Here is a 23,880-nt window from a genome sequence, read left to right as displayed (position 1 = left end):
TGCTTGTCCAGGAATGCGAACCTTAGGAACCGATGATGTTCCTTGTGGATAGGAATATGTAGATACGCATCCTTTAAATCCACCGTGGTCATGAATTGACCTTCCTGGATGGAAGGAAGAATTGTTCGAATGGTTTCCATTTTGAACGATGGAACCTTGAGAAACTTGTTTAGGATCTTGAGATCTAAGATTGGTCTGAACGTTCCCTCTTTTTTGGGAACTACGAACAGATTGGAGTAGAACCCCATCCCTTGTTCCCCTAATGGAACAGGATGAATCACTCCCATTTTTAACAGGTCTTCTACACAATGTAAGAATGCCTGTTTTTTTATGTGGTCTGAAGACAATTGAGACCTGTGGAACCTCCCCCTTGGGGGAAGCCCCTTGAATTCCAGAAGATAACCTTGGGAGACTATTTCTAGTGCCCAAGGATCCAGAACATCTCTTGCCCAAGCCTGAGCGAAGAGAGAGAGTCTGCCCCCCACCAGATCCGGTCCCGGATCGGGGGCCAACATTTCATGCTGTCTTGGTAGCAGTGGCAGGTTTCTTGGCCTGCTTTCCCTTGTTCCAGCCTTGCATTGGTCTCCAGGCTGGCTTGGCTTGAGAAGTATTACCCTCTTGCTTAGAGGACGTAGCACTTGGGGCTGGTCCGTTTCTACGAAAGGGACGAAAATTAGGTTTATTTTTGGCCTTGAAAGACCTATCCTGAGGAAGGGCGTGGCCCTTACCCCCAGTGATATCAGAGATAATCTCTTTCAAGTCAGGGCCAAACAGCGTTTTCCCCTTGAAAGGAATGTTAAGCAATTTGTTCTTGGAAGACGCATCCGCTGACCAAGATTTCAACCAAAGCGCTCTGCGCGCCACAATAGCAAACCCAGAATTTTTCGCCGCTAACCTAGCCAATTGCAAAGTGGCGTCTAGGGTGAAAGAATTAGCCAATTTGAGAGCACGGATTCTGTCCATAATCTCCTCATAAGGAGGAGAATCACTAGTGATCGCCTTTTCTAGCTCATCGAACCAGAAACACGCGGCTGTAGTGACAGGGACAATGCATGAAATTGGTTGTAGAAGGTAACCTTGCTGAACAAACATCTTTTTAAGCAAACCTTCTAATTTTTTATCCATAGGATCTTTGAAAGCACAACTATCTTCTATGGGTATAGTGGTGCGTTTGTTTAAAGTAGAAACCGCCCCCTCGACCTTGGGGACTGTCTGCCATAAGTCCTTTCTGGGGTCGACCATAGGAAACAATTTTTTAAATATGGGGGGAGGGACGAAAGGTATACCGGGCCTTTCCCATTCTTTATTTACAATGTCCGCCACCCGCTTGGGTATAGGAAAAGCTTCTGGGGGCCCCGGGACCTCTAGGAACTTGTCCATTTTACATAGTTTCTCTGGGATGATCAAATTCTCACAATCATCCAGAGTGGATAACACCTCCTTAAGCAGAGCGCGGAGATGTTCCAACTTAAATTTAAATGTAATCACATCAGGTTCAGCTTGTTGAGAAATTTTCCCTGAATCTGAAATTTCTCCCTCAGACAAAACCTCCCTGGCCCCCTCAGACTGGTGTAGGGGCCCTTCAGAAACAATATCATCAGCGTCCTCATGCTCTTCAGTATTATCTAAAACAGAGCAGTCGCGCTTACGCTGATAAGTGGGCATTTTGGCTAAAATGTTTTTGATAGAATTATCCATTACAGCCGTTAATTGTTGCATAGTAAGGAGTATTGGCGCGCTAGATGTACTAGGGGCCTCCTGAGTGGGCAAGACTGGTGTAGACGAAGGAGGGGATGATGCAGTACCATGCTTACTCCCCTCACTTGAGGAATCATCTTGGGCATCATTTTCTCTAAATTTTGTGTCACATAAATCACATCTATTTAAATGAGAAGGAACCTTGGCTTCCCCACATTCAGAACACAGTCTATCTGGTAGTTCAGACATGTTAAACAGGCATAAACTTGATAACAAAGTACAAAAAACGTTTTAAAATAAAACCGTTACTGTCACTTTAAATTTTAAACTGAACACACTTTATTACTGCAATTGCGAAAAAGTATGAAGGAATTGTTCAAAATTTCACCACAGTGTCTTAAAGCCTTAAAAGTATTGCACACCAAATTTGGAAGCTTTAACCCTTAAAATAACGGAACCGGAGCCGTTTTTATCTTTAACCCCTTTACAGTCCCTGGTGTCTGCTTTGCTGAGACCCAACCAAGCCCAAAGGGGAATACGATACCAAATGACGCCTTCAGAAAGTCTTTTCTATGTATCAGAGCTCCTCACACATGCGACTGCATGTCATGCTTCTCAAAAACAAGTGCGCAATACCGGCGCGAAAATGAGACTCTGCCTATGATTAGGGAAAGCCCCTAGAGAATAAGGTGTCCAAAACAGTGCCTGCCGATATATTTTACAAAATACCCAGATTAAAATGATTCCTCAAGGCTAAATATGTTTATATATGAATCGATTTAGCCCAGAAAATGTCTACAGTCTTAAAAAGCCCTTGTGAAGCCCTTATTTATTGTCTCTAATAAAAATGGCTTACCGGATCCCATAGGGAAAATGACAGCTTCCAGCATTACATCGTCTTGTTAGAATGTGTCATACCTCAAGCAGTAAAATTCTGCTCACTGTTCCCTCAACTGAAGTTAATCCCTCTCAACAGTCCTGTGTGGAACAGCCATCGATTTTAGTAACGGTTGCTAAAATCATTTTCCTCTTACAAACAGAAATCTTCATCTCTTTTCTGTTTCAGAGTAAATAGTACATACCAGCACTATTTTAAAATAACAAACTCTTGATTGAATAATAAAAACTACAGTTAAACACTAAAAAACTCTAAGCCATCTCCGTGGAAATGTTGCCTGTACAACGGCAAAGAGAATGACTGGGGTAGGCGGAGCCTAGTAGGGATCATGTGACCAGCTTTGCTGGGCTCTTTGCCATTTCCTGTTGGGGAAGAGAATATCCCACAAGTAAGGATGACGCCGTGGACCGGACACACCTATGTTGGAGAAAAAAGGTAAGCAGGTAAAAAAGCCTGCTGCTGCCTCTAAGACAGCATGAAGGAATGGCCCCCTATCCGGGAATGGATCTAGTAGGGGACAGACTTTCACTCTTTGCCCAGGCGTGGGCAAGAGATGTTCAGGATCCCTGGGCGTTGGAAATTATATCCCAGGGATATCTTCTGGACTTCAAAGCTTCCCCCCCAAAAGGGAGATTTCACCTTTCACAATTATCTGCACACCAGATAAAGAGAGAGGCATTCTTACACTGTGTACGAGACCTCCTAGTTATGGGAGTGATCCATCCAGTTCCAAAGGAGGAACAGGGACAGGGTTTTTACTCCAATCTGTTTGTGGTTCCCAAAAAAGAGGGAACCTTCAGACCAATTTTGGATCTAAAGATCTTAAACAAATTCCTCAAAGTTCCGTCGTTCAAGATGGAAACTATTCGTACCATCCTACCACTGATCCAGGAGGGTCAATATATGACTACAGTGGATCTAAAGGATGCTTATCTTCACATTCCGATACACAAAGATCATCATCGGTTTCTCAGGTTTGCCTTTCAAGACAGGCATTACCAGTTGTAGCTCTTCCCTTGGGATTAGCTACAGCCCCAAGAATCTTTACAAAAGTTCTAGGGTCGCTTATGGCGGTCCTAAGGCCGCGGGGCATAGCAGTAGCCCCTTAATTAGACGACATCCTGATACAGGCGTCAAACTTCCAAATTGCCAAGTCTCATTCGGACGTAGTACTGGCATTTCTGTGGTCGCATGGGTGGAAAGTGAACGAGGAAAAGAGTTCTCTATCCCCACTCACAAGAGTTTCCTTTCTAGGGACTCTGATAGATTCTGTAGAAATGAAAATTCACCTGACGGTGTCCAGGTTATCAAAGCTTCTAAATTCCTGCTGGGTTCTTCATTCCATTCCGCGCCCTTCGGTGGCTCAGTGCATGGAAGTAATCGGCTTAATGGTAGCGGCATTGGACATAGTGCCGTTTGCACGCTTACATCTCAGACCGCTGCAACTATGCATGCTCAGTCAGTGGAATGGGGATTACACAGATTTGTCCCCTCAACAAAATCTGGACCAAGAGACCAGGGATTCTCTTCTCTGGTGGCTATCTCGGGTCCATCTGTCCAAAGGTATGACCTTTCGCAGGCCAGATTGGACAATTGTTACGACAGATGCCAGCCTTCTAGGTTGGGGTGCAGTCTGGAACTCCCTGAAGGCTCAGGGATCGTGGACTCAGGAGGAGTCTCTCCTTCCATTAAATATTCTGGAACTAAGAGCGATATTCAAGGCTCTTCAGGCTTGGCCTCAGTTAGTAACTCTGAGGTACATCAGATTTCAGTCGGACAACATCACGACTGTAGCTTACATCAACCATCAAGGGGGAACGAGAAGTTCCCTAGAGATGTTAGAAGTTTCAAAAATAATTCGCTGGGCAGAGATTCACTCTTGCCACCTATCAGCTATCCATATCCCAGGTGTAGAGCACTGGGAGGCGGATTTTCTAAGTCGTCAGACTTTTCATCCGGTAGAGTGGGAACTCCATCCGGAGGTATTTGCACAACTGATTCATCGTTGGGGCAAACCAGAACTGGATCTCATGGCGTCTCGCCAGAACGCCAAGCTTCCGTGTTACGGATCCAGGTCCAGGGATCCCAAGGCGACACTGATAGATGCTCTAGCAGCGCCCTGGTCTTTAAACCTGGCTTATGTGTTTCCACCGTTTCCTCAAGATCAAGCAGGAGAGAGCATCGGTGATTCTGATAGCACCTGCGTGGCCACGCAGGACCTGGTATGCAGATTTAGTGGACATGTCATCCTTTCCACCATGGTCTGTGCCTCTGAGACAGGACCTTCTACTTCAGGGTCCTTTCAACCATCCAAATCTAATTTCTCTGAGGCTGACTGCCTGGAGATTGAACGCTTGATTTTATCAAAGCGTGGCTTCTCCGAGTCAGTTATTGATACCTTAAGACAGGCACGAAAGCCTGTCACCAGGAAAATTTACCATAAGGTATGGCATAGATATCTTTATTGGTGTGAATCCAAGGGTTACTCATGGAGTAAGGTCAGGATTGCTAGGATATTATCTTTTCTCCAAGAAGGTTTGGAAAAAGGATTGTCAGCTAGTTAAGCGTCTGGCAGATGTTCCAGACGTTCAGGCATTTTGTCAGGCTTTAGTTAGAATCAAGCCTGTGTTTAAACCTGTTGCTCCACCATGGAGCTTAAACTTGGTTCTTAAGGTTCTTCAAGGAGTTCCGTTTGAACCTCTTCATTCCATAGATATCAAGCTTTTATCTTGGAAAGTTCTTTTTTTGGTAGCTATTTCCTCGGCTCGTAGAGTCTCTGAGCTATCTGCCTTAAAATGTGATTCTCCTTATCTGATTTTTCATACGGATAAGGTAGTCCTGCGTACCAAACCTGGGTTCTTACCTAAGGTAGTATCTAACAAGAATATCAATCAAGAGATTGTTGTTCCATCCTTGTGTTACACAATCTGGACGTGGTCCGTGCTTTAAAGTTTTACTTACAAGCTACTAAAGATTTTCGTCAAACATCTGCTTTGTTTGTTGTCTACTCTGGACAGAGGAGAGGTCAAAAGGCTTTGGCAACCTCTTTCTTTTTGACTAAGAAGCTTAATCCACTTAGCCTATGAGACTGCTGGACAGCAGCCTCCTGAAAGGATTACAGTTCTTTCCACTAGAGCTGTGGCTTCCACTTGGGCCTTTAAAAATGAGGCTTCTTTTGATCAGATTTGCAAGGCGACAACTTGGTCTTCGCTTCATATTTTTTCAAACTTTTACAAATTTGATACTTTTGCTTCTTCGGAGGCTATATTTGGGAGACAGGTTTTACGGGCAGTGGTTCCTTCCATTTAAGTTCCTGCCTTGTCCCTCCCTTCATCCGTGTACTTTAGCTTTGGTATTGGTATCCCACAAGTAATGGATGATCCGTGGACTGGATACACCTTACATGAGAAAACACAATTTATGCTTACCTGATAAATTTATTTCTCTTGTGGTGTATCCAGTCCACGGCCCGCCCTGTCATTTTAAGGCAGGTAATTTTTAAATTTAAACTACAGTAACCACTGCACCCTATGGTTCCTCCTTTCTCGGCTTGTTTTCGGTCGAATGACTGGCTATGACAGTTAGGGGAGGAGCTATATTACAGCTCTGCTGTGGGTGTCCTCTTGCAACTTCCTGTTGGGAATGAGAATATCCCACAAGTAATGGATGATCCGTGGACTGGATACACCACAAGAGAAATAAATTTATCAGGTAAGCATAAATTGTGTTTTTTGTCGTGTATTCAGGGAAGTGCAGGGGTCAGAGGGCTTCTGCTACTTCATCTTTTTGGCTGAGGAGTCTGATCCACTTGGCCTTTGAGACAGTGGGACATAAGCCTCCTCAGAGAATTACGGCTCATTCCCCTAGAGCGGTAGCTTCATCTTGGGCCTTCAAGAATGAGACTATGGAGCAGGTTTGCAAGGCGGCTACCTGGTCCTCCTTGCATACCTTCACTAAGTTTGACAAATTTGACGTTTTTGCTTCTGCGGAAGCAGTTTTTGGGGGAAGAGGCTGTGGTGCCTTTAGATTAAGGGTCTGCCTTTTACCCTCCCGGTTTCATTCAGTGTCTTCTAGAGCTTGGGTATATGTTTCCACTAGTAATGAATGAAGCTGTCTCTCCTCCCTTTTTAGATGGAAAACATAAATTATGCTTACCTGATAATTTTTTTTCGAGGGGAGGAGAGTTCACGGCCCCCGCTCGTATCTCCGATGGGCGGACCTAAATTGAATATTCTCTTATGGCACCATTTATACCCTAATATTTATCCTACTGTTCCTTGTTCCCTCGAGAGAATGACTGGGGGATGAGGGGAGTGGTGGAGGTATTTAAGCCTTTGGCTGGGGTGTCTTTGCCTCCTCCTGGTGGCCAGGTTCTTAATTCCCACTAGTAATGAATGAAGCCATGGACTCTCCTCCCCTCGATGGAAATAAAATTATCAGGTAAGCATAATTTATCTCAATCATAAGATTTTTATTTTTTTTGGTGTTTCACATCACTTTAAATTTGTAACCTCTTTAGCATTTTTCTCTCTCTCCACCAACCTCCCTCCCTCCTTCCTTCCTTTTTTTTCTCACTGCTTCCCTCTCTCTCGCCACTAAATGTAGCCACCAAAACCGCAAGCTCTACCCAGGGTACTGAACCAAAAATGGGCCGGCTCCTAAGCTTACATTCCTACTTTTTCAAATAGACACCAACAGAACTAAGAAAAAATTGATAATCAGAGTAAATTAGAAAGTTGCTTACAATTGCATGATCTATCTGAATCATAAATGAAACAAATTGGGTTTCATATCCCTTTAAATTATCCATCAGCAATAACATAGTTACATTCAGTCACAGCCATTGTCAGTTATATTCAGTCACAAAAAAAAAAGTTATCTGATTATAAAACAGAATTTCTCTTGCAAGGTGTATCCAGTCCACGGATTCATCCATTACTTGTGGGATATTCTCATTCCCTACAGGAAGTGGCAAAGAGAGCACACAGCAGAGCTGTCCATATATCTCCCCCTCTAGCTCCACCCCCCAGTCATTCTCTTTGCCGGCTCTAAGCACTAGGGTCTCTCTACGGGAGGGTAAAGTGAATGTGGTGTTAGAATTGTAGTTTTATATCTTCAATCAAAAGTTTGTTATTTTTAAATGGTACCGGTTTGTACTATTTACTCTCTGGCAGAAAAAAGATGAAGAATTCTGCTGAGAGGAAGATGATTTTAGCATGTTGTAACTAAAATCCATTGCTGTTCCCACACAGGACTGAGGAGTACCAGAAAACTTCAGTTGGGGGGAACAGTTTGCAGGCTTGACTGCAATGAGGTATGTTCAGTCATTTATTCTAGACAAGACTGAGATAATGCTAGAAGACTGACAATATCCCCATGTGGGGAGGGTAAGCTATGTTCTGAGACTTAGTAAAGAATTGAATGCTTACATAACAGGGCTAATTATGCTGGTTGACATTTATTCAGGGCAATCGATTATTTGGTTTAAGAAATACTCGTTGGAGACACTTTTAAATCACTTTGGAGTGTTTTTTTTGGGGTTATTAACCACATGGCTAAAATTTATTCACTTAGATGTGATTTTTGTAGGCCTCACAACTCCGGAGTGTGAGGGGCCTAATTTCGCGCCTCAGATGCGCAGTTAGAATTGAAAGACAAGTTCCTGCTGCTTCACATGGAGGGTCCTGCTGCTGTTTGAGGGCCTAAAAGAAGCTTTATTCCCCCAAATCTGATCCCTAAGGGCAGGTAGGGCCACAGCTGTGCTGTGGCAAGGTGCTGTAGTCAATTAACTGGTTGTTGGCTTTAGGCTGCTCCGGTTTGGGCATTAAGGGGTTAATCGTTCTGTAACTTGTGGTGCAATCTTATTAAGGCTTTAGGTACATACTGTGAAAATTTCAAAAGGATTGCTGCATTTTTCACTGTTTTGTAAAATTGTGTGCTCTTTTTATCTCTTAAAGGCACAGTAACGTTTTTTCAAATTGTGTATTTTATTTCTTTAAAGTGATTTCTAAGCCTGTTTGTACATATTACTCGTCTGTTAAACATGTCTGACACTAAGGAAAATCCTTGTTCAATGTGTTTAGAAGCCATGGTGGAACCCCCTCTTAGAATGTGTCCCAATTGCACTAATATGTCTATACACTTTAAAGATCATATTGTTGCACTTAAAAGTGTGGCCCAAGATGATTCTCAGACTGAAGGTAATGAGGATAGTCAGTCTACCTCTCCCCATGTGTCACAACCAGTTACGCCCGCTCAAGCGATGCCTAGTACCTCTAGTGCGTCTGCCCCTATTACATTGCAACAACTATAATTCCCTTGCGGCCTTTCTGTCTAAACTGCCAGTTTTCCCTGCAAAGCACGATAGCTCTGTTTTAAGAACAGATTATGAGCAGTCTGAAGCTTTGGTAGCCTTATCTGATGTGCCCTCACAACGCTCTGAAGTGGGGGTGAGGGATTTGATGTCTGAGGGAGAAATTTCCGAATGGTTTCTCATCAGGCAGAGTCAGATACATTGGCGTTTAAATTTAAATTAGAACACCTCCGCGTATTACTCAGGGAGGTATTAGCTACTCTGGATGATTGTGACCCTATGGTGGTCCCAGAGAAATTGTGTAAAATGGACAAGTACCTAGAGGTTCCTGTATACACTGATGCGTTTCCGGTCCCTAAGAGGGTTGCGGATATCGTTACTAGGGAGTGGGATAGACCAGGTGTCCCTTTTGTTCCCCCCCCTATTTTTAAGAAAATGTTCCCCATAACTAACCCCATGCGGGACTCGTGGCAAACGGTCCCTAAGGTAGAGGGGGCTGTTTCTTCTATACAGATTTTTCAGAGTCCCATCATTCAAGATGGAGACCATTCGGACAATCTTACCTATGATCCAGGAAGGTCAATATATGACTACAGGGAGTGCAGAATTATTAGGCAAATTAGTATTTTGACCACATCATCCTCTTTATGCATGTTGTCTTACTCCAAGCTGTATAGGCTCGAAAGCCTACTACCAATTAAGCATATTTGGTGATGTGCATCTCTGTAATGAGAAGGGGTGTGGTCTAATGACATCAACACCCTATATCAGGTGTGCATAATTATTAGGCAACTTCCTTTCCTTTGGCAAAATGGGTCAAAAGAAGGACTTGACAGGCTCAGAAAAGTAAAAAATAGTGAGATATCTTGCAGAGGGATGCAGCACTCTTAAAATTGCAAAGCTTCTGAAGCGTGATCATCGAACAATCAAGCGTTTCATTCAAAATAGTCAACAGGGTCGCAAGAAGCGTGTGGAAAAACCAAGGCGCAAAATAACTGCCCATGAACTGAGAAAAGTCAAGCGTGCAGCTGCCAAGATGCCACTTGCCACAAGTTTGGCCATATTTCAGAGCTGCAACATCACTGGAGTGCCCAAAAGCGCAAGGTGTGCAATACTCAGAGACATGGCCAAGGTAAGAAAGGCTGAAAGACGACCACCACTGAACAAGACACACAAGCTGAAACGTCAAGACTGGGCCAAGAAATCTCAAGACTGATTTTTCTAAGGTTTTATGGACTGATGAAATGAGTGAGTCTTGATGGGCCAGATGGATGGGCCCGTGGCTGGATTGGTAAAGGGCAGAGAGCTCCAGTCCGACTCAGATGCCAGCAAGGTGGAGGTGGAGTACTGGTTTGGGCTGGTATCATCAAAGATGAGCTTGTGGGGCCTTTTCGGGTTGAGGATGGAGTCAAGCTCAACTCCTAGTCCTACTGCCAGTTTCTGGAAGACACCTTCTTCAAGCAGTGGTACAGGAAGAAGTCTGCATCCTTCAAGAAAAACATGATTTTCATGCAGGACAATGCTCCATCACACGCGTCCAAGTACTCCACAGCGTGGCTGGCAAGAAAGGGTATAAAAGAAGAAAATCTAATGACATGGCCTCCTTGTTCACCTGATCTGAACCCCATTGAGAACCTGTGGTCCATCATCAAATGTGAGATTTACAAGGAGGGAAAACAGTACACCTCTCTGAATAGTGTCTGGGAGGCTGTGGTTGCTGCTGCACGCAATGTTGATGGTGAACAGATCAAAACACTGACAGAATCCATGGATGGCAGGCTTTTGAGTGTCCTTGCAAAGAAAGGTGGCTATATTGGTCACTGATTTGTTTTTGTTTTGTTTTTGAATGTCAGAAATGTATATTTGTGTATGTTGAGGTGTTATATTGGTTTCACTTGTAAAAATAAATAATTGAAATGGGTATATATTTGTTTTTTGTTAAGTTGCCTAATAATTATGCACAGTAATAGTCACCTGCACACACAGATATCCCCCTAAAATAGCTATAACTAAAAACAAACTAAAAACTACTTCCAAAACTATTCAACTTTGTTATTAATGAGTTTTTTGGGTTCATTGAGAACATGGTTGTTGTTCAATAATAAAATTAATCCTCAAAAATACAACTTGCCTAATAATTCTGCACTCCCTGTACTGTGGATCTAAAGGATGCGTACCTGCACATTTCTATCCACAAGGAGCATCATCAATTTCTCAGGTTCGCTTTTCTTGACAAGCATTACCAGTTTGTGGCTTTTCCATTCGGGTTAGCCACTGCTCCCAGAATTTTTCACAAAGGTGCTAGGATCCCTCCTGGCGGTTTTAAGACCACGGGGCATAGCAGTGGCGCCTTATTCAGGCGACATCTTAATTCAGGCGCCGTCTTTCCAAAGAACCAAGTCTCACACGGAGATTGTATTGGCCTTTCTGAGGCCTCACGGGGGGAAGGTGAACATCAAAAAGAGTTCTCTATCCCCACTCACAAGGGTTCCCTTCCTAGGAGCTCTGATAGATTCGGTAGAAATGAGAATGTTTCTGACGGAGGTCAGAAAGGTAAACTTTTAACTACTTGCCGAGTTCTTCATTCCATTCCTTGGCCAGCTGTAGCTCAGTGCATGGAGGCAATCGGATTAATGGTAGCGGCAATGGACATAGTCCTTTTTACTCGGATACATCTCAGACCACTGCAACTATGCATGCTCAGACAGTGGAATGGGGATTATGCAGATTTTTCTCCTCAAATACAGTTGGACCAAGGGGACCAGAGATTCTCTTCTCTGGTGATTGTCTCAGGACCACTTGTCTCAGGGAATATGTTTCAGCAGACCAGAGTGGATCATTGTAACGACCAATGCCAGTCTGTTAGGCTGGGGTGCAGTCTGGGACTTCCTGAAAGCTCAAGGCTTATGGTCTTGGGAAGAAGTTCTTCTTCCGATAGATATTCGGGAACTGGGGGCGATATTCAACGCACTTCAGGCATGGCCTCAACTAGATGCTGCCAAATTTATCAGATTTCAGTCGGACAACATCACGACTGAAGCTTACATCATTCATCAAGGGGGAACAAAGAGTTCCCTAGCGATGAAGGAAATAACCAAAATAATCAGGTGGGCGGAGGATCAATTCACATCCCAGGAGTAGACAACTGGGAGGCAAATTTTTTGAGTGGTCAGACTTTTCACCCGGGGGAGTGGGAACTCCACCCGGAGGTGTTTGCCCAGCTGACTCAGCGATGGGGCATTTCAGACTTGGATCTGACGGCGTCCTGTCAGAACTCCAAATTCCTCTCTACGGGTCCAGGTCCCGGGATCCCAAGGCGGTATTGATAGATGCTCTTGCAGCGCCTTGGTCCTTCAATCTGGCTTATGTCTTTCCACTGTTTCCCCTTCTCCCTCGTTTGGTTGCCAGAAGCAAACAGGAGAAGGCTGCAGTGATTCTGATAGCACCTGCGTGGCCACGCAGGACTTGGTGACTGCTTGGAGATTGGACGCTTAATTCTATCAAAGCGGGGCTTCTCTGATTCAGTTATAGATACCCTGATTCAGGCTAGGAAGCCTGTCACCAGGAAAATCTACCATGAGATATGACGCAAGTATCTATGTTGGTGTGAATCCAGGGGTTACTCATGGAGTAAGATTAGAATTCCCAGAATTTTGTCCTTCCTCCAAGAAGGATTGGAGTAAGGGTTATCAGCTATTTCCTTAAAAGGGCAGATATCTGCTCTGTCAATTTTTTTTATTTAAGCGTCTGGCAGAACCAGACGTCCAAGTGTTTACTCAGGCTCTAATCAGAATCAAGTCTGTCTATAAACCTATGGCTCCGCCATGGAGTCTAAATCTAGTTCTTTCAAGTTATTCAAGGGGTTCCGTTTGAACCCTTACATTCCATAGATATTAATTGGTTATCTTGGGAAGGTTTGTTTTTGGTAACTATCTCTTCTGCTCGAAGAGTCTCAGAATTTTCTGCCTAACAGTGTGATTCGCCTTACCTGGTGTTCCATGCAGATAAGGTAGTTTTGCGTACCAAACCTGGTTTTCTTCCTAAGGTTGTTTTTAACAAGAAACATCAACCAGGAAATTGTTGTTCCTTCTTTAAGGAAGGAACGTTTGTTACATAATATTGATGAAGTTCGTACTTTAAGTTTTTACTTACAAGCTACTAAGGATTCAGACAAACATCTTCCTTGTTTGTTGTCTATTCTGGTAAGAGGAGAGGTCAGAAAGCGACTGCTACCTCTCTTTCCTTTTGGCTGAAAAGCATCATCCGTTTGGCCTATGAGACTGCTGGCCAGCAGCCTCCTTACACAATTACTGCTCATTTTACCAGAGCAGTGGTTTCCACGTTGGCTTTTAAAAAATTTTCTGTGGAACAGATTCCTGAGGCAGCGACTTGGTCCTCACTGCATACTTTTCCAAAATTTACAAATTCGATACTTTTGCTTCTTCGGAGGCTATTTTTGGGAGAAAGGTTTTGCAAGCAGTGGTGCCTTCCGTTTTAAACTGTACCTTTCTTGTTCCCTCCCTTCATCCGTGTCCTAAAGCTTTGGTATTGGTATCCCACAAGTAATGGATGAATCCTTGAACTGGATACACCTTGCAAGAGAAAACAGAATTTATGCTTACCTGATAAATTACTTTCTCTTGCGGTGTATCCAGTCCACGGCCCGCCCTGGCAATTAAGTCGGGTAAATATTTTTTTGTTTAAACTACAGTCACCACTGCACCCTATGGTTTCTCCTTTTTCTTCCTAACCTTTGGTCGAATGACTGGGGGGTGGAGCTAGAGGGGGAGCTATATGGACAGCTCTGCTGTGTGCTCTCTTTGCCACTTTCTGTAGGGAATGAGAATATCCCACAAGTAATGGATGAATCCGTGGACTGGATACACCGCAAGAGAAAGTAATTTATCAGGTAAGCATAAATTCTGTTTTAAGTTGTATAATAGATAACACTTCGCTTATCATAAATGAGAGAGATACAAGCATATAGGAAGCCTCCATTTCACCACACCAGATATCCTCATTCCATAGCTTCTAAAATTTGTATGTGTCCATAAGCTTATATAGCTTTGTATCTTCTCCGAGCAATGACACCACTGTTAAGTGTATACCATTAAGATTAAATACTAAAGTATATTTTCGTGAACGCAGCATAAGTAACAGATATAGTTTTCTGTATCTGGAGGTTAGAAGTTCAGAATTTCATAGAACAATAAGAATACACATAAGCCTATTTGTAATGAATTTCTAATGCCCAAAGGACAAGTGCCATATGGTTTCCAAGCAAAAAAACCAAAACACTTTATGTTCTGTGAAAGCTTTAATTCCTGCTATACATCTGCACATTGCATCTGTTCCTTCAGTTTGCACTTCTGGAAAGATATTTTTGGCTAAAAAGATGCATATAGAAATGAACACACATTTTAGCGAAACACTTAGTTTAGCTAAATACAGTATTTAGATCTGTGGAGGAAAATGACTTCCATAACCCCCCCCCCCCCCACACAAAAAAAAACAAAAAACAAACAAACAAAAAAAACACTTCATTAGGGTATTTATATTGTCTTGCAAATGCAAGATGAGATGCATACATTTTTCAGGAGATTGTTGGGATAAGATAGCAAGTTAAATCAATGTTCCCCTTTCAGCTTGCAGAAAAAATGGGGTTTCCACCAAACCTTATAGATGAAGCAGCAAAATGTATGATGAACCTCTATAATCTTTTCATGAAATATGATGCCACAATGGTTGAGATTAATCCAATGGTGGAGGATTCCTCAGGGGCTGGTAAGTGATTGTCTTTAATGTTATATTGCTTCTGGAAATATCTAAATAAAAAGTCTTATTAAAAATAATTAAATGAATAAACTAAGTTTCCTTCCTAAGATAGGGAGAGTCCACAGCTTCATTCCTTACTGTTGGGAAATACAACACCTGGCCACCAGGAGGAGGCAGACACCCCAGCCAAAGGCATTGCCCCAGTCATTCTTTGCCTTTCGTCACGTTAGGAGGTGGCAGAGAAGTGTCAGAAGATTCGAAGAGTCCTGAAAAAGGGTATCTGCCCTTCCAGATAGGACTGGAGTTATAAGTAGTCATGTCAACCTCTCCGTGAGAGTATTGATGAGTTAGAGTCTGGAGAAGCAGGGAAAGTTTTTCTGTGAAACCATCCAGACTACTGCTAACAGCTCCTAAGCAATCAGTGTTGACGAGTTTCACTGCCTGCTTTCTCTCAGGAGCGCTGCATGTCAGGAGCGCTGCTATAAGACACACTTGAGAAGCTGTGTTCTGTTCCACAGCATGGATCCTGGAGGTAAGATCATCTCAATTTTTACACATAAAACGCGGTAACAGTGGCTCCTTTATACCTTGATAGGAACCAGGATTAATATCCTCTGAAGGGGATTATTGAACAGTTCTGGTTAATTAATCAGTGAATTAATTATTTACATGCTGCTTTGTGTGTGTGTTTTTTTTTTTTTTCTCCTGGGCTGATAGACTGTGTGTTTTTGTCTAGAACAAACCGGTTTCACTTTCAAGTTTCACTTTCGTTTTTGAAAGGGTTGCACAGCTCCTATTACTTGCTGTACTTGTAATAACAGGGGAAGTACTGTCTTGCACTCCATGTGACCGGGTGTGGTCTATGTTAATTTCCTCCATTCCGGCTGAGACTTGAACCTAAAGGGGGAGAGTTTCCTCTGTTAACTGTCTGGGTCTAGGAGGTGGTGAGTGTCCCAGCCATTGGGAGTATAAAGGTGCAGTTTTCTATAATAAAAAACGTTTTTATTTGTGTCCTTCTGTGGGACTCTGAGATGTTAGAAGGTACTCCTTCTGTACTAAATCATACCTGTTTATATTGTGAGGAGGCCATGGTTTTCCCACCCACTAAATTATGTTCAATATGCCTTAACACCGTTATAAAGCCTAAGAAGGGAGACAAGCCTGCTGAGCCGTCTACCTCTCAGGACACGGCGTCCCATGAGATTACTAACCTTGTTACATTATCCACTCCAAGTAAAAATGAGGTAATAGAGGACAGCGCCAGCGAGAAAAGTGTATACACGCTCACTTCTGGTGTGAACAACAGCCTAACGAAATTGTTCATAAATATAGTATAAAACTGAGTGAAGGAACGCCTTAAATTGAGGCTTAAATATACTCTGGGTATAGATATGTAGGAAGTATAGGAAAAATGATGGTATACTCAGAAAATGAATGTGTAGCAAATGTAGGAAAAAGGGGGGCAGCACCAATATGTGTGAGGTATATTGAATAAAATATTAAGTGTAAGGTAGAGTGAATACAATATTAAGTATCCGTTGTGTAGAATGTAACCATGAGTGTACAATGATGTTGCAACAGTAATGATAAAGATATTGCGGCAATAAAGCAAATAATGACAAAAATAATTACTAAAACGTAAGAAGTGTTATATAGTAAATATGATATTTAATACATGAGAACCAATTGATAAGGTGTACTAAAGTTACAGATAAAAAACAAATAGGTTAAAAACAAATTCAGACAAACGCAAATTGAATGGATCAGTTAGAACAAGACTGGCCAATCTGAATAAGTCCCGAGAAAAATTGTGTGCACAAATCCCTTAAGATGCAGAGAAAAAAGGGTCCCAAATGTAATATCTACAAAATCCCAAGAAAGTGAATCCAGGTATGGTGTCCATGGCGTAGAAAGGATATCAAATCCAAGTTGTCTTGGTGTTAAAAAGGCTGTGTACAAACTAAGTGCAGTCCAAGATGAAGTAAAGAACCTTTAACAATCTGGTACTGTTTGTTATCTCTGCCAACTCTACGCCTTCTGAGATGGGTAGCGGGAGATAACGCAGGGCTCCTCTCCTTAACCAAGGTAAACGGGCTGGTAATCTTCAGCAACACAGCACAAGAGGAAGCAGGCACCCTGTCATATAGTGTGGCTAAGTAAACCCGATTACTGTGTGCAGAGAAATGATCCTGTCTGCAAGCTGATAAAGTGCCTCTCGCCCCCTTGCCTTAGTGGAGCAGCTGCTACACATCCATTTTCGGAGTATACCAGAAGTCTTATTTTTTCCAATACTTGCTACATATCTATTCCCAGAGAGTATACTTAAGCCTCAATTTGAGGCGCTCCTTCACTCACACTTGTATACTACATTATGCACTCCACATGCAGTCCCCCGTAGCACATCTAATCCTCTATCTGGAGGGGGCCTTCTTCCAGCGGACTTTGCTACGCAGTTACAAACGGCGGTGTCTGCGGCTCTCAGTGCTTTACCTCGCTCTAACAAACGCAAGAGAGGTTAAACATAGCTCTCCTGACCCAGAGTCATCTAAATATTTATTGGATTTTGCTATTATATCCCAGTTATCCGATGATGAGTTAACCTCTGTAGCTTCAGAGGGTGAACTTTCTGTGTCGGAATCCTTAGTGTCTAAGCCTTCTGCTGCGGAGGAATCGTCCTTTAGATTTAAAATTGAGCACTTGCTTTTTTTGTTAAAGGAAGTTCTGTCTACACTAGAGGTTCCAGAGGCCGCGCTGCCTGAAGAACCTATGATACCTAAATTAGACAGAGTTTACGAAGACAGGAAAGTTCCTTTTGACTTTTCCTGTGCTGGTTAAGATGGTGAACATTATTAAGAATGAATGGGAAAGAATTAGTTCTTTTCCCCCTCGTCTACTTTTAAAAAGTTGTTCCCGCCCTCAAGCTCTCAACTGGATTTGTGGGGCTCCATTCCAAAGGTGGATGGTGCTATCTCTGTGCTTGCTAAACGTACTACTATACCTCTTGAGGATAGTTCTTCGTTCAGAGAGCCGATGGATACGAAAATGGAAAACCTTTCTGAGAAAGATGTTTCAACATACGAGATTTTTGTTTCAACCAATGGCAATTGCCAGAGCGGCTTCTTACTTGTGCAACTCTTTGTCGGAACTCATTGAGGTGGAGTCTCCCCTTGAGGATATTCAAGACAGAATTAAAGGTCTGAAGATTGCTAATTCTTTTATCTGTGATGCGAACATGCAATTTATTTGCCTAAATGCAAAGCCCTCTGGCTTTGCGGTCCTAGCCCTCCCGGCGCTCTGATTGAAGTATTGGTCTGCGGATATGATTTCTAAGTCCAGACTCCTTTCTCTTCCCTTTAAGGGAAAGATTTTATTTGGTCCAGGCCTGGACTCCATTATTTCTATGGTTACCGGAGGCAAGGGTGCCTTCCTATCGCAAGATAAGAACAACAAGTCTAAGGGACGACAGTCTTCTCATTTTTGTTCCTTTTCGTTCTGACAGAGCCCAACAAAAACAATCTTCCTCCAAGCCCGAGCAACCCAAGAGTACTTGGAAGCCGGCTCAGTCCTGGAATAAATCCAAGCAGAATAAGAAGCACGCCGAAAACAAATCGGCATGAAGGGGCGGCCCCCGATCCGGGATCGGACCATGTAGGGGGCAGACTGTCTCTTTTTTTTCAGACAAACAAGAGGAATCTCCCCTCTGTTCGTAATGTGCCCAGCCAAATATAAATACAACAGTACTAATTGTAATCCTGATCAAAGTTGGCCATAAAAAAACCAACACTTAGGTGTGGAGCAAAGTCACAAAGACACAGTTACTTAGTCTAAAATCGACAAAGCGATTCTTATCCCCAATCCTGTGAACTGTATGGTCCTGGGGAGAAGGATGGAGTCCGGCCGCACTTGTTACAAGGAACGCTGGTGGAGCAGCATGCGTCTCTCATCGCCATCTGTATTGATATCCGGAAGCCTCCGACCATCCAATGAGCTCCCTCCTCAGACGTGACTTACCAGGGGGTGTTGTCCACGATCTGCATCCGTATTGGGTAACGGTACAGACAGTCAGGCCAGCTGCTAGGCTCAGGGAAAAGTGCTGGGGGAATTCCCCTTCAGAAGCCGTGCTGCATGCTAAGATGGTCACATTCACAGTAGTACACAGCAAAGGAGGAGCGGAGCACCAGCTGTAGTAAAATCTGCAATCTGCTTTATTCAGAAAATTATTTAAAATGTGTCGATTTCAGCAGGAAACACAAAGTGGAAAGTTGTAAATTGTCCAAAATAGGAGTCAACTAGTCCAGCTGACATGTTTCAGCTTACGCCGTTATCAAAGCTGTTGGCAGTGGAGGTAAAACCCCTCGCCTTTTAAAACAAGTAAGACTCCTATTGGACAATAAAAAATGGACAAACGTTAACCATTACAACACTGCTACATTTTTACATAGATTTCGTTATAGACCTCTACTATGACTAACAGTTCTAATACTTGCTGTTATGTAACAATGCTACACTGAAGAATTGTTATTAAGAATCATTGTAATTCATCAAAACTAATCTGCATGAATATATGAAATGCCATGAACCTATTGCGTTCACACACAAAAAATAAGGAAAGATAAAACTATGTCTTAAAGGGGCATACTAAGTGTGTAGCTTATTTAACAAAAACATCTTGTTTCATAATGTCAGTTTAAAAAAATAATAATGCTATAACTGCCACCTGGGAAACAATTGCTCATACATTTAATAGTGAGCAAATATATCTTAAGAGGTTAAATAGTATAATCCCTTTAAACAGCTCAATTTCAAACCTTCATAAGAAGGGGACAATAAGTTGCTAAAAGTAGGGAATTAACTGATCTGTAACTATGCATATACTAACAGATAGGAACATGAGGCGTAATAGCCGTTAGGTACATAGTTGATTATTTTAATTCTATGTCCCTAGATATGATATGCATATTCATAGCTAAATAAACTCCATATAACCCTGAAGTGGAGGGCAGGAAACACTACCAAAAATTGTTCAAATCAAATGAAGAGTTTAACCCAGTTGGAAATCTGGTTTTAAGAGTGAAAATCCAGAAATTTTCTTCTTTGGCCAAAAGCCTCTCTATTTCCTAGCCTTGGAGGTGTAGATACTCTCTCAATACATGTCCACCAAAAAGGAATTGGCACTTTTGTTATGTTGAGTAGCAAAATCTTGTACCAAAGGGGTACTTGCGTTTCCAATTCTGATGGTGGAGAGATGTTCCCTAATCCTTGATCTGACCTCGCGTGTAGTGAGGCCTAAATATTATTTGTTGCATTCCATACAGGAAATGAGGTAGATCACATATGTCGATCTACAATTCAAACACATGTTTTTGGAATAGGTTTGTCCTGTAGATAATGACCTAAACAATTCACCTACCTCTACTTTTCTTTCATGTAATTAGCAAGAGTCCATGAGCTAGTGACGTATGGGATATAGATTCCTACCAGGAGGGGCAAAGTTTCCCAAACCTCAAAATGCCTACAAATACACCCCTCACCACACCCACAAATCAGTTTTACAAACTTTGCCTCCTGTGGAGGTGGTGAAGTAAGTTTGTGCTAGATTCTACGTTGATATGCGCTCCGCAGCAGGTTGGAGCCCGGTTTTCCTCTCAGCGTGCAGTGAATGTCAGAGGGATGTGAGGAGAGTATTGCCTATTTGAATTCAATGATCTCCTTCTACGGGGTCTATTTCATAGGTTCTCTGTTATCGGTCGTAGAGATTCATCTCTTAACTCCCTTTTCAGATCGACGATATACTCTTATATATATATATATACCATTACCTCTGCTGATTTTCGTTTCAGTACTGGTTTGGCTTTCTACAAACATGTAGATGAGTGTCCTGGGGTAAGTAAGTCTTATTTTCTGTGACACTCTAAGCTATGGTTGGGCACTTTTGTATAAAGTTCTAAATATATGTATTCAAACATTTATTTGCCTTGACTCAGGATGTTCAACATTCCTTATTTCAGACAGTCAGTTTCATATTTGGGATAATGCATTTGAATCAATCATTTTTTTCTTACCTTAAAAATTTGACTTTTTCCCTGTGGGCTGTTTGGCTCGCGGGGGCTGAAAATGCTTCATTTTATTGCGTCATTCTTGGCGCGGACTTTTTTGGCGCAAAAATGTTTTCTGTTTCCGGCGTCATACGTGTCGCCGGAAGTTGCGTCATTTTTGACGTTCTTTTGCGCCAAAAGTGTCGGCGTTCCGGATGTGGCGTCATTTTTGGCGCCAAAAGCATTTAGGCGCCAAATAATGTGGGCGTCTTATTTGGCGCTAAAAAAATATGGGCGTCACTTTTGTCTCCACATTATTTAAGTCTCATTATTTATTGCTTCTGGTTGCTAGAAGATTGTAAACTGGCATTTTTTCCCATTCCTGAAACTGTCATTTAAGGAATTTGATCAATTTTGCTTAATATGTTGTTTTTTCTATTACATATTGCAAGATGTCCCACGTTGCAACTGAGTCAGAACATACTTCTGGAAAATCGCTGCCTGGTGCTGGAGCTACCAAAGCTAAGTGTATCTGCTGTAAACTTTTAGTAGCTATTCCTCCAGCTGTTGTTTGTGTTGAATGTCATGACAAACTTGTTAATGCAGATATTTCCTTTAGTAAAGTTTCATTACCTGTTGCTGTTCCGTCAACATCTAATACTCAGAGTGTTCCTGATAACATAAGAGATTTTGTTTCTAGATCCATTAAGAAGGCTATGTCTGTTATTCCTCCTTCTAGTAAACATAAAAAGTCTTTTAAAACTTCTCATTGTTCAGATGAATTTTTAAATGAACATCATCATTCTGATTCTGATAGTGGTTCTTCTGGTTCAGAGGATTCTGTCTCAGAGGTTGATGCTGATAAATCTTCATATTTATTTAAAATGGAATTTATTCGTTCTTTACTTAAAGAAGTCCTAATTGCATTAGAAATTGAGGATTCTGGTCCTCTTGATACTAAATCTAAACGTTTAGATAAGGTTTTTAAATCTCCTGTAGTTATTCCAGAAGTTTTTCCTGTTCCTGGTGCTATTTCTGAAGTAATTTCCAGGGAATGGAATAATTTGGGTAATTCATTTACTCCTTCTAAACGTTTTAAGCAATTATATCCTGTGCCATCTGACAGATTAGAGTTTTGGGACAAAATCCCTAAGGTTGATGGGGCTGTCTCTACTCTTGCTAAGCGTACTACTATTCCTACGGCAGATGGTACTTCCTTTAAGGATCCTTTAGATAGGAAAATTGAATCCTTTCTAAGAAAAGCTTATTTGTGTTCAGGTAATCTTCTTAGACCTGCTATATCTTTGGCGGATGTTGCTGCAGCTTCATCTTTTTGTTTCGAAGCTTTAGCGCAACAAGTAACAGATCATAATTCTCATAGCATTATTATTCTGCTTCAACATGCTAACGATTGTATTAGTGATGCCATCTTCGATATCATTAGAGTTGATGTCAGGTATATGTCTCTAGCTATTTTAGCTAGAAGAGCTTTATGGCTTAAAACTTGGAATGCTGATATGTCTTCTAAGTCAACTTTGCTTTCCCTTTCTTTCCAGGGTAATAAATTATTTGGTTCTCAGTTGGATTCTATTATCTCAACTGTTACTGGAGGGAAAGGAACTTTTTTACCACAGGATAAAAAGTCTAAAGGTAAATTCAGGTCTAATAATCGTTTTCGTTCCTTTCGTCACAACAAGGAACAAAAGCCTGATCCTTCATCCTCAGGAGCGGTATCAGTTTGGAAACCATCTCCAGTCTGGAATAAATCCAAGCCTTTTAGAAAATCAAAGCCAGCTCCTAAGTCCACATGAAGGTGCGCCCCTCATTCCAGCTCAGCTGGTAGGGGGCAGATTACGTTTTTTCAAAGAAATTTGGATCAATTCCGTTCACAATCTTTGGATTCAGAACATTGTTTCAGAAGGGTACAGAATTGGTTTCAAGATAAGGCCTCCTGCAAAGAGATTTTTTCTTTCCCGTGTCCCAGTAAATCCAGCGAAGGCTCAAGCATTTCTGAAATGTGTTTCAGATCTAGAGTTGGCTGGAGTAATTATGCCAGTTCCAGTTCTGGAACAGGGGCTGGGGTTTTATTCAAATCTCTTCATTGTACCAAAGAAGGAGAATTCCTTCAGACCAGTTCTGGATTTAAAAATATTGAATCGTTATGTAAGGATACCAACATTCAAAATGGTTACTGTAAGGACTATCCTGCCTTTTGTTCAGCAAGGGCATTATATGTCTACAATAGATTTACAGGATGCATATCTGCATATTCCGATTCATCCAGATCACTATCAGTTTCTGAGATTCTCTTTCCTAGACAAGCATTATCAGTTTGTGGCTCTGCCGTTTGGCCTAGCAACAGCTCCAAGAATTTTTACAAAGGTTCTCGGTGCCCTTCTGTCTGTAATCAGAGAACAGGGTATTGTGGTATTTCCTTATCTGGACGATATCTTGGTACTTGCTCAGTCTTCACATTTAGCAGAATCTCATACGAATCGACTTGTGTTGTTTCTTCAAGATCATGGTTGGAGGATCAATTTACTAAAAAGTTCATTGATTCCTCAGACAAGGGTAACCTTTTTGGGTTTCCATATAGATTCAGTGTCCATGACTCTATCTTTGACAGACAAGAGACGTCTAAAATTGATATCAGCTTGTCGAAACCTTAAGTCACAATCATTCCCTTCGGTAGCCTTATGCATGGAAATTCTAGGTCTTATGACTGCTGCATCGGACGCGATCCCCTTTGCTCGTTTTCACATGTGACCTCTTCAGCTCTGTATGCTGAACCAATGGTGCAGGGATTACACAAAGATATCTCAATTAATATCTTTAAAACCGATTGTACGACACTCTCTGACGGGGTGGACAGATCACCATCGTTTAGTTCAGGGGGCTTCCTTTGTTCTTCCGACCTGGACTGTAATTTGAACAGATGCAAGTCTTACAGGTTGGGGAGCTGTGTGGGGGTCTCTGACGGCACAAGGGGTTTGGGAATCTTAGGAGGTGAGATTACCGATCAATATTTTGGAACTCCGTGCAATTTTCAGAGCTCTTCAGTCTTGGCCTCTTCTAAAGAGAGAATCGTTCATTTGTTTTCAGACAGACAATGTCACATCTGTGGCATACATCAATCATCAAGGAGGGACGCACAGTCCTCT

At 42.1% G+C, this 23,880-nt stretch overlaps 1 protein-coding gene across 1 annotated transcript in view; it reads left to right on the top strand.

The window, feature by feature from the left end:
* Positions 1-23,880, top strand: part of SUCLA2 (succinate-CoA ligase ADP-forming subunit beta) — a 406,626-nt gene that overhangs the window by 141,174 nt on the left and 241,572 nt on the right. The window contains exon 7 of the mRNA XM_053705501.1: positions 14,555-14,693. Coding sequence (XP_053561476.1) covers positions 14,555-14,693 — 139 coding nt within the window. The remainder of the gene's footprint in view (positions 1-14,554; positions 14,694-23,880) is intronic.

This window comes from Bombina bombina, chromosome 3, assembly GCF_027579735.1.
Source record: "Bombina bombina isolate aBomBom1 chromosome 3, aBomBom1.pri, whole genome shotgun sequence".
NCBI lineage: Eukaryota > Metazoa > Chordata > Amphibia > Anura > Bombinatoridae > Bombina > Bombina bombina.
The sequence above is the reverse complement of the archived record's forward strand: the minus strand, read 5'-3'. Positions and strand labels throughout refer to the sequence as shown.